Here is an 11767-nt window from a genome sequence, read left to right as displayed (position 1 = left end):
CATTTAATGTGATCATGGCTGATCATCCCCAATCAGTACCCTGTTCCTGCCTTCTCCCCATATCCCCTGACTCTGCTACCTTCAAGAGCTCTATCTTAGCTCTCTCTTGAAAGTATCCAGAGAACCTGCCTCCACCGCCCTTGGAGGTAGAGAATTCCACAGACTCACCACTCTCTGGGTGAAAAAATGTTTCCTCGTCTGTTCTAAATGGCCAAAAAAGTCTTGTCAAGTGGGACAGGGCCTAGACTCCTATGAGTAAAAGGAAACAAAGTGGTTACGAAATTTTACTGTACCTGTTGGGGATATATGGTGAAGAAGAACTCCGGGGGCCAGTGACATAACCGGACGGCAGGCCTGGCTCGCCCACCGTGGAACCGGGAACACGCCTGGAGCGGGCTCCACCTCCGAAGCTCGAGGACCAGGAGCCAGAGAGGAGGGAGTGGGCGACTACGGCATTTGCCGGACAAGGGACAAGGTTAGGCGAACACGTGGGAGGGGAGGGGAGGGAGGAGGGAAGGAGAACTGGAGGGTGGGGATTCTAAAGTATCTGTCCCTCTTATGCAATTTTTTTCGGCGACTGCCCGTCGTGGTCGCAGCAGGTCGCTGAAAAATTAAAAAATGGTGAAAATCCAGTAGCGACCGGAAAAAGGTACGGCTCATTGGGCGACTACTCACGACCATAAAGGCGTCACCTCCCCCGACATTAGCAGCAGAGGTCACGGCCTCAGAATAAAAGGATGTTCCTTTAGAGCTAGATCGGGCTCTTAAAGGTAGCGGAGTCAGGGGATGTGGAGAGAAGGCAGGAGCGGGGTACTGATTGGGGATGATCAGCCATGATCAAGTTCAGAATCAGAATCAGAATGCATGTGTCACACACATACAACGAGATTACTGTGTCTCTCCATTTAAAAGAACTTAAAACATTCACATACTCATACTTTTTACACTCCCTCCCTCTCCAAACCCACCCATGGATTCACATTTACATAAATTAACACTGTCTCCCACCCCCCCTCCTTCCCCATAACCCGCTCCCGAGACAGAGTTCAGTTCCAAGATTGCTGATGGGTAAAAGCTGTTCTTGAGTCTGGCAGTGCGTGACTTTAGCGACCTGTACCTTTTTCCTGAGGGCAGCAGTGTGAAAAGGTGGTGACAAGGATGTGTAATGTCTTTCACGATATTACAGGTCCTGCTGCGGCATCTGAAGTGGTAAATGTCCTCCAGAGGGGGCAGGGGCTGAATGGCGGTGCTGGCTCGAAGAGACGAATGGCCAACTCCTGCACCTGTTGTCTATTGTCTAAAGGAGGCAAGAAGGAATTTCTTCAGAGGGTGGCGAATCTGTGGAATTATTTGCCACAAGCGGCTGTGGAGGACACGTCAGTGGGTATTTTGAAGGCAGACTTTGCCAGATTCTTGATTATTACGAGTGTCAGGGAGTGCAGAGAAGGTTCACCAGACTGATTCCTGGGATGTCAGGACTGTCTTATGAAGAAAGACTGGATAGACTTGGTTTATACTCTCTAGAATTTAGGAGATTGAGAGGGGATCTTATAGAAACTTACAATATTCTTAAGGGGTTGGACAGGCTAGATGCAGGAAGATTGTTCCCGATGTTGGGGAAGTCCAGGACAAGAGGTCACAGCTTAAGGATAAGGGGGAAATCCTTTAAAACCGAGATGAGGAGAACTTTTTTCACACAGAGAGTGGTGAATCTCTGGAACTCTCTGCCACAGAGGGTAATTGAGGCCAGTTCATTGGCTATATTTAAGAGGGAGTTAGATGTGGCCCTTGTGGCCAAGGGGATCAGAGGGTATGGAGAGAAGGAAGGTACGGGATACTGAGTTGGATGATCAGCCATGATCATATTGAATGGCGGTGCAGGCTCGAAGGGCCGAATGGCCTACTCCTGCACCTAATTTCTATGTTTCTATGTTTCTATGTTACGGGGAGAAGGCGGGAGAATGGGGTTAGGAGGGAGAGATAGATCGGCCATGATTGATTGAATGGCGGAGTAGACTTGATGGGCCGAATGGCCTAATTCTGCTCCCATCACTGATGGATTGATGAGGCACAAAGGCTGACGGTGGGTGGATGGGTGCGGAGAGGGGCCGCGACGGCTCACGGGGCGATCCAGATGGAGGCTGCAGCAGCAGAGGGCCTCCATGGCCAACTGTGTCCATAGCTGGGACTGGGAAATGGTGCGGAAACCTGGCCACTCCCGTACACGGGGTTCAGCGAGCTGCTGCTATAGATTACGCCTGCCCTGCCGTCTGCGGTGCTTCGGGCTGCGGTGCGGTGGGGACTTCCATCCGGAGTGGGATCCCTCGCTGGGGATCCCTGGAGAAGAATTCCGACCGCCGGCCCTGCGGTGCTTCTGATCGCGGCGCGGCGGGGACTTTAAATCTTCGACCGCCGGCCTGCGCCCTACACCATCTTGAAGCCGCGGTCTCCGGTGGAGAGGCACCGATTCAGGACTTACCTTGTCTGAACATCTGGACGCCCGCAGCGGCGACTGCGGAGGGTTGAGGTCCCGTCCACGTGGGAAAATGGAGGAGGACTGACCAAACTTTGTGCCTTCCAACACAGTGATGAATGCTGTGGTGGATGTTTGTGTACATTTTTATTGTGTTTTTTGTGTGTTCCTTTTTTTATTGTAGCGCTGCTGGCAAATTCATTTCACTGCACTTTATGTGCAGGTGTCGAATAAAACTTGACAACCTTTTTTTGTTTTTTTTTCTTCCTTCCCTCTCTATTAGTTTACAGATCATTCTTTTTCAGTTCTATCTTTCAAAAAATTCTAAAAAAAGAACAAAAGCGTTGTATGAATGTAATTGATCAACAAACCCTGTTGTTATTATGTATTTACGCTTCTAATAAAAATAATTAAAAAAAAACTTAACTTGACTTGACTTGACATTAAGTGCAGATTAACCCCTATTAATCCATGGCATGTAAGATCTCCACTACACATATATACATGCCACCCATTACATGGTATTACAGTACTACACTAATGCTGACGGCCAGCTAGCATAACATATGCTGAGCTTCATGAGCACGGCTGTGCAACTTTAATGCTTTGTATTTCTGAATGGAATAAAGACCTCTGTTGTACCATGTATGTCGTTGTGGATCATTCACAAACGTAGTGTCAGAAGTGGGATTCGAACCCACGCCTCCAAAGGAGAGTAAGCTGGGATTGTATTTATGTATATATGGCAATAATCTTATGATCTGTCATTAAAAAATCAATTTCACCGGGCCTTGGTCCAAGTGATTATATAGAACCATCGATGGTTCTATGTTAGATTGTTAAAGGTTTGGAGGCAGGAAACATGTTCCCGATGTTGGGGAAGTCCAGAACCAGAGCCACAGTTTAAGAATAAGGGGTAAGCCATTTAGAACGGTGACGAGGAAACGCTTTTTCTCACAGAGAGTGGTGAGTCTGTGGAATTCTCTGCCTCAGAGAGTGGTGGAGGCAGGTTCTCGGGATGCTTTCAAGAGAGAGCTAGATAGGGCTCTTAAAGATAACGGAGGAGATATGGGGAGAAGGCAGGAACGGGGTACTGATTGTGGAAGATCAGCCATGACAGTCCCGCCATCCCGGGAATTAACATGGTGAACCTAAACTGCACTCCGTCAATAGCAAGAATGTCCTTCCTCAAGTTTGGAGACCAAAACTGCACACAATACTCCAGGTGTGGTCTCACTCGGGCCTTGTACAACTGCAGAAGGACCTCTTTGCTCCTCTACTCAACTCGTCTTGTTATGAAGGCCAACATGCCATTCGCTTTCTTCACTGTCTGCTGTACCTGCATGATTACTTTCATTGACTGATGAACAAGGAGCCCCAGATCCGGTTGTACTTCCCCTTTTCACAACTTGACACCATTTAGATAATAATCTGCCATCCTGTTTAAATAATTACACTCGAGCCATAACAGAGTAAGGTCAGGGCAAATTTCGAGCGGTGCGAGGGGGGAAGTGAATACAGAGGTCAAAGTGCTGTATATGAATACGCGAAGTATAAGGAATAAAGTGGACGAGCTTGAGGCTCAGTTAGAAACTGGCAAGTATGATGTTGTGGGAATTACTGAGACATGGCTGCAAGAGGGCCAGGGCTGGGAACTGAATATTCAAGGGTATACCTCCTATCGAAAAGACAGACAGGTGGGCAGAGGGGGTGGGGTTGCCCTGTTGGTGAGGAATGAAATTCAGTCCCTTGCAAGGGGTGACATTGAAACAGGAGATGTGGAAAGTCAGTATGGATAGAACTAAGGAATTGTAAGGGTAAAAAGACCCTAATGGGACTAATCTACAGGCCCCCAAACAGTAGCCTGGACATAGGGCGCAAGTTGAATCAGGAGTTAAAATTGGCATGTAGCAAAAGTAATGCTGTGGTTGTTATGGGAGATTTCAACATGCAGGTAGACTGGGAAAATCAGGTTGGTACTGGACCCCAAGAAAGGGACTTTGTAGAGTGCCTTTGTGATGGATTCTTAGAACAGCTTGTATTGGAGCCAACCAGGGAGAAGGCAATTCTGGATTTAGTGTTATGTAATGAACAGGATTTGATAAAGGTACTTGTGGTTGGGCCATTAGGAGGCAGTGACCATAATATGGTCAGGTTTAATCTACAATTGGAGAGGGAGAAGGGTAGATCGGAGGTGTCAGTGTTGCAGTTGAATAAAGGGGACTATGGGGCCATGAGGGAGGAGCTGGCCAAAGTTGACTGGAAAGATACACTAGCAGGCATGACAGTGGAACAATAATGGCTGGTGGTTCTAGGAATAATACAGAAGGTGCAGGATCAGTTCATTCCTAGGAGGAAGACAGATTCTAAGGGGAGTAAGGGATGACCATGGCTGACAAGGGACGTCAGGGACAGTATAAAAATTAAAGCAAAGAAGTACAACGTAGCAAAGATGAGCGGGAAGCAAGAGGATTGGGTAATGTTTAAAGAACAACAGAAGATAACTGAAAAGCCAATACGGGATGAAAAGATGAGGTACGAAGGTAAGCTAGCCAAGAATATAAAGCAGGATAGTAACAGCTTCTTTAGGTATGTGAAGAGGAAAAAAATAGTTAAGACCAAAGTTGGGCCCTTGAAGACCGAAAAAGGTGAATTTATTTTGGGGAACAAGGAAATGGCAGATGTGTGAACAGGTACTTTGGATCCGTCTTCACTAAGGAGGACACAAACAATCTTCCTGATATAGTAGTGGCCAGAGGATCTGGGGTGACAGAGGAACTGAAGGAAATCCACATTAGGTAGGAAATGGTGTTGGATAGACTGATGGGACTGAAGGCTGATAAATCCCCAGGGCCTGATGGTCTGCATCCCAGGGTACTTAAGGAAGTGGCTCTAGAAATCGTGGATGCATTGGTGATCATTTTCCAATGTTCTATAGACTCGGGATCAATTCCTGTGGATTGGAGGGTAGCTACTGTTATCCCACTTTTTAAGAAAGGCGGGAGAGAGAAAACAGGGAATTATAGATCAGTTAGCCTGACATCGGTGGTGGGGAAGACGCTGGAGTCAATTATAAAAGATGAAATAGCAGCACATTTGGATAGCAGTAACAGGATCGGTCCGAGTCAGCATGGATTTACGAAGGGGAAATCATGCTTGAATAATCTTCTGGAATTTTTTGAAGATGTAACTAGGAAAATGGACAATGGAGAGCCAGTGGATGTAGTGTACCTGGACTTTCAGAAAGCATTTGATAAGGTCCCAAATAGGAGATTAGTGGGCAAAATTAGGGCACATGGTATTTGGGGTGGTGTGCTGACATAGACAGAGAAGTGGTTGGCAGACAGGAAGCACAGAGTGGGGATTAATGGGTCCCTTTCAGAATGGCAGGCAGTGACTAGTGGGGTACCGCAAGGCTCGGTGCTGGGACCGCAGCTATTTACAATATACATCAATGATTTGGATGAAGGGATTCAAAGTAACATTAGCAAATTTGCAGATAACACAAAGCTGGGTGGCAGTGTGAACTGTGAGGAGGATGCTATGAGAATGCAGGGTGACTTGGACAGGTTGGGGGAATGGGCAGATGCATGGCTGATGAAGTTTAATGCAGATAAATATGAGGTTATCCACTTTGGTAGCAAAAACAGGAAGGCAGATTATTATCTAAATGGCGTCAAATTGGGAAAAGGGGAAGTACAACGGGATCTGGGGATCCTTGTTCATCAGTCTATGAAAGTAAGCATGTAGGTACAGCAGGCAGTGAAGAAAGCGAATGGCATGTTGGCCTTTATAACAAGAGGAATCGAATATAGGAGCAAAGAGGTCCTTCTGCAGTTGTACCGAGCCCTAGTGAGACCACACCTGGAGTGTTGTGTGCAGTTTTGGTTCTCTCTTGAAGGACGTTCTTGCTATTGAGGGAGTGCAGCATAGGTTTACAAGGTTAATTCCTGGGATGGTGGGACTGTTATATGCTGAGAGAATGGGCAAGCTGGGCTTGTATATTCTGGAGTTTAGAAGGATGAGAGGATATCCCACTGAAACATATAAGATTGTTAAAGGTTTGGAAACGCTAGAGGCAGGAAACATTTTCCCGATGTTGGGGGAGTCCAGAACCAGGGGCCACAGTTTAGGAATAAGGGGTAAGCCATTTAGAACGGAAACGAGGAAACACTTTTAATCACAGAGAGTTGTGATTGTGGAATTCTTTGCCTCAGAGGGCGGTGGAGGCTGGCTCTCTGAAGGCTTTCAAGAGAGAGCTAGATAGGGCTCTTAAAGATAGCGTAGTCAGGGGATATGGGGAGAAGGCAGGAACGGGGTACTGATTGGGGATGATCAGCCATGATCACATTGAATGGCAGTGCTGGCTCGAAGGGCCGAATGGCCTACTCCTGCACCTATTGTCTATTGTTTATTGTCTCTTGTCTATTGTCTACAGTGTACAGATACATGATAAAGGGAATAATGTTGAATCTGCAGGAGTAGAGGTTTCAAACAGTGGATCGATTGTAATACAAAGAGTCGCATAGGTTGGGCACCATCTTGGCATCTTAGTGATCCCAAGATCTTAGTGATCCCAAGATCTTAGTGATCCCTAGATCACAGTGATTCCAAGATCATGATCCCAAAATCTTAGTGATTCCAAGATCATGATCCCAAAATCTTAATGATCCTGAGAGAGTGATCCCAGATCTTTGTGATTCCAAGATCATGATCCCAAAATCCTAGTGATCCCAAAATCATGATCCCAAGATCTTAGTGATCCCTAAAATCTTAGTGATTGCAAGATCATGTGCATTTTAGTTAATAGCAGGGCTAAAATTACATTTCTCAGAGGACGCATATCTTTCACCTTAGATTAACACCTTGCAAGTCAGGTCCTTAGTGGATTGAAATAATGATATTTATAGTATATCAATGGAAGAGGTAAGTTCTGTATAAAGGATGAGGATCATGAGTGGTGACAATTAAAATAATTTGTTTCGTTTATTGTCACGTGTACTGAGGTACAGTGAAAATATGTTTTTGTGTGTTACCCAGCCAGCGGAAAGACTATACAAGTTTACAATCAAGCTGTCCACAGTGTACAGATACAGGATAAATGGAATTACGTTTTGTGCAAGATAAAGTCCAGTAAAGTCCGATTGAAGATAGCTCAAGGGTCTCCAATGAGGTAGGTGGTAGACACAAAATGCTGGAGTAACTCAGCGGGTCAGGCAGCATCTCTGGAGGACATGGATAGGTGACGTTTCACAGAGTGCTGGAGTAACTCAGCGGGTCAGGCAGCATCTATGGAGAACATGGATAGGTGACGTTTCACAGAGTGCTGGAGTAACTCAGCGGGTCAGGCAGCATCTGTGGAGAGTTGACGTTTCGGGTCAAGATCCTTCTTCAGATGATGGGTCAGGACCTCTCTCCAGTCCTTGACAGTATGGTTCAGGTTTCACACGAACCTCCAGATTCAGGGATCGTTTCTTCCCAGCTGCCATCAGGCAACTGAGCCGTCCTCTCACCAAACCAGAGAGCAGCCCCTACCTGCCATCCACCTCATTGGGGACCCTCGGACTATCTTCACTGGGCTCCATTTCGCACGAAAAACGTTACGATGGGGGGGGGGAGGAAAAAAAATTGTTGGGCCTTCCATCAGTATTCCCCGCTGTCGTATCTGTAGGGATGAACTGGGCGCTCGGGGTAGGGGTTTGAGGAGCAGCTGCCGTATCTGTAGTTGTCGAGCCCGTCGAGCAGGTCAGGCTTCGAGGGTCCTTCCTGCTGGTAGGCCGCAGACGGCTTGACCACACCACTGTCCTCGTGGTACTTGGGCTCGGGGTAAATGGTGGCCTCTGCCAAGCGGCTGCAGTTCGGTAGGCTCTTCACATCACAGACGCTGTCTCCAAACTTGCCCATGGGCTTGTAGGTCTGGTAGGAGACCTTGGTGGTGGTGGTGATGATGGTCTGCAGAGCCGGAGGGGTCGAGCCGGCCCCGGCCAACCTGCACGGGAATTCGCCGTTGTAGTAATGGCCGTTGCTGCTGGGCGTGAGGCTTCCGCACTCGTTCCTGTCGACCCCATAACCCCCTTTCATCAGCTGCTTCCAGCCCAGGTCAAAGTTCCGGTCGTGGACGCTGGCGGCGGGGCCCATCCCCCGCTGGGGTCCGCCATGCTGCACGCACATCTTCCCCGAGTCCCCCTCGGGCTGAGCGCCACCAGTGGCGGCGGCGGCGGCGGGCGTCCTTGTACAGGGACGGGTAGGAGGCTGGGCCCACGTAGCCGGGAACGGCAAACTCGTAGCCGCAGGACCCCCGGGGCAGGTAGATCCTTGGGTGGCAGGCGACCTTCTGGAGAGGCGAGGCCATTTCCCCCACGCTGCCGGCTGGGTCGTAGGCGGGCTTGTACGCCTCTGCGCTTTGGTACGGCGGGCAGTGATGTGCCGGGGCGGCAAAGTTTGGCTCCCCGGCTATCAAGCTGTATCTGTCTGCGGCTTCCATGCAGGGCAGGTGGTGGAGGCTGTTGAAGACGCCTCCACTGTCGTGGTATCTACTTGCCTGGAATGAATCAAACAACATCGAGATTAACTTTGATTAACTAAGATTGGGCGGCAGCATTAGTAGCAATGTTACAAAATTTTGAGATTTTAAAAATCAAGTCTGCAATTTATCCCATCAGATAAAGCATAACAATAAGTTTAATTTGACACCAAATTCACTTTCATATCTCAAGTATTAAAAAAGTTATGGCCATTTTCATACTCGGAAATTAGCATCTTGTTCCCTATTGATTTTCAATGGACATTACAAAAAAGCTGTGATCTTGGACAGTCAAAAGCCCATTTCTTAAGGAAAGATTAACATTTTTAAATAGCCTAAGTGTCCAAAGATTATTCACAAATAATTCACAATATAACATGATTTTTATATCTAATTTACATTAATTTATAGGCCAAATGGAAGGAATTTAGTGTTCAATTGCTGTAAATAAATGCCCATTTAAATCGGCTTTCTAGTGGGTTCATGTGAACGCGCTGGTTTAGAACGTTGACATCGCGCTGGATTAGTGCCCTCAAATGCCGAGAAAAATACTGCGGGATATAAAAAGCCCAAAATGAACTACTCGCTATAGATAACTTTAATTACAGGGTTATATATATGCCCCATTTAATGAAAAAATAAGGTACATACCTTTAATTGTTTGCTTTATAAAACCCTGGGGCTGCGAGAGGTTGCGGAGTGAGATAGTCATTTTAAAATTATTATAACTATTATTCGAGGCCTATAAAACTAATAATACCTTTTGCGACCGGGTCTTGCAGCGATTTTTCGTTAATGATTTACTAGGCTGAACATCTGCGATTAGAACAGCCTAGTAAAAATCGCGTTTTAAACCCGCCCCCTCCAAACAGCGCCAAAATCGCGCACATGGCTGTGGGCAGATTCCCAATGACGATTCAGGTAGGTTGCCAACTGTAACGGTATTAGCTGGGACATCCCGTATATTGGGCTAAATTGGTTTGTCCTGTACGGGACCGCCCTTGTCCCGTATTTGACCGTTACTACTCGGGTCGAGGGGACTGTCGGGTCGGAGCGCCGTGTCCGGCCCCGCCTCACCCATCCCAAAGTAGTGCTGCCCATGGAGTGCAGCAGCAGCAGCGCCTCGCCCATGGCCCCGTCGGTCGGTCGGCAGCCCGGCCAGCTGTCCGACCTTCGGACCTTCGCTTACCGCCGACACCACCACCACCCCTCCTTCTCACGGCCGATCATCGGTTCGTGAGTTGGACGGGGCGCCGGACTTTGTGTGAGCAACGTCGCGCGGCCCCCGGGCCAGAACTCCTCAGCTGGCCCCGCCGGCTGGGCTTTGTGTACAGTCCAGCACCCGGGGCCAACTCATCATTCACCCAGTCACGGCCGAGTCGGTCAACGAATTGCCGTCGGGAATTTGTCCCGGATTTTGACCTCTTGTCCCTTATTTGGGAGTGAGAACGTTGGCGACCCCAGGCACGATAGAGTTGCTGCCTCACAGCGCCAGAGACCCGGGTTCGATCCTGACTACGGGTGCTGTCTGTATGGAGTTTCTCCCCATTTTCTCCCCAGTTTCTCCTCATTTTCTCTGGGTGCTCCAGTTTCATCCACACTGCAAAGGTGTAGACGTCTGTAGTATCATTGGCTTGGTAAAATTGTAAATTGTCCCTGGTATGTGTGGGGATAGTGTTAGTGTGCGGGGATCGCTGGTCTGTGGAATTCTCTGCCTCAGAGGGCAGTGGAGGCCGGTTCTCTGGATGCTTTCAAGAGAGAGCTAGATAGGGCTCTTAAAAATAGCGGAGTCAGGGGATATGGGAAGAAGGCAGGAACGGGGTACTGATTGGGGATGATCAGCCATGAAGGGCCGAATGGCCTACTCCTGCACCTATTGTCTATTCTCTATTGGTCGGCGCGGACTGAGTGGGCCGAAGGGCCTGTTTCCGCTCTGTGTCTCGAAAACGAAAGCTAAATTAACAACTGCAATTAATTACTCTGTAAGACATCTACAAGGATTGTGTTTCATATACAGCCCGTGGAAACAGGCCCTTCATCGTAACGCCCTCGCCAACCAACTTGCCCCATCTACACTAGTCCCACCTGCCTGCGTTTGGCCCATATCCCTCCAGGCATGTCTCACCCTATACCCGCTCAGTCTGAAGAAGGGTCCCGACGCGAAACATCACCCATCCATGTTCTCCATATCCCTCCAAACCTATCCTGTCCATAGATGCTGCTGCTTCCAGCATCTGCAGTTCCTTCTTGAACACTTTGTCAAGAAGTTCTGAAGAAGGGTTTCGGCCTGAACTCCATAGATGCTGCTGCTTCCAGCATCTGCAGTTCCTTCTTGAACACACTGTCCATATACCTGTCCAAGTGACTTTTAAATGTTGTTCTAGTACCTTGCCTCAACCACCTCCTCCGGCAGCCCACTCCATGTACCCACCACCCTTTGGGTAAATAAAGTTGCCCCTCAGTTTCCTATGTTTAAGAAAGAACTGCAGATGCAGGAAAAATTGAAAAGGTAGACAAAAAAGCTGGAGGAATTCAGCGGGTGAGGCAGCATCTACGGAGAGAAGGAATTGGTGACGTTTCGGGTCGAAACCCTTCTTCGCCTATTCCTTCGCTCCATAGATGCTGCCTCGCCCGCAGAGTTTCTCCAGCATTTTCGTCTACCTCGGGTTCCTATTAAATCTATTCCCTTTCACCTTTAACCAATGCCCTCTGGTCCTCGATTCTCCTACTCTGGGCAAGCCACACACTGTGTGTGTGTCCACCTGATCTAT

The 11767-nt window shown here is 48.1% G+C and overlaps 1 protein-coding gene across 1 annotated transcript in view; it reads right to left on the bottom strand.

The window, feature by feature from the left end:
* Positions 1 to 7436: 7436 nt before the first annotated feature.
* LOC129707927 (chorion-specific transcription factor GCMb-like) overlaps positions 7437 to 11767 on the bottom strand; it is a 32854-nt gene continuing 28523 nt past the window's right edge. Inside the window, 2 exon segments of the mRNA XM_055653400.1 lie at positions 7437 to 8696; positions 8698 to 9014. Coding sequence (XP_055509375.1) covers positions 8117 to 8696; positions 8698 to 9014 — 897 coding nt within the window. The 3' untranslated portion in view covers positions 7437 to 8116.

The sequence above is a fragment of the Leucoraja erinacea genome, chromosome 2 (assembly GCF_028641065.1).
Source record: "Leucoraja erinacea ecotype New England chromosome 2, Leri_hhj_1, whole genome shotgun sequence".
Classification (NCBI taxonomy): Eukaryota; Metazoa; Chordata; class Chondrichthyes; order Rajiformes; family Rajidae; genus Leucoraja; species Leucoraja erinaceus.
Note: the sequence above shows the minus strand (reverse complement) of the source record. Positions and strands in the feature narration are given on the sequence as shown.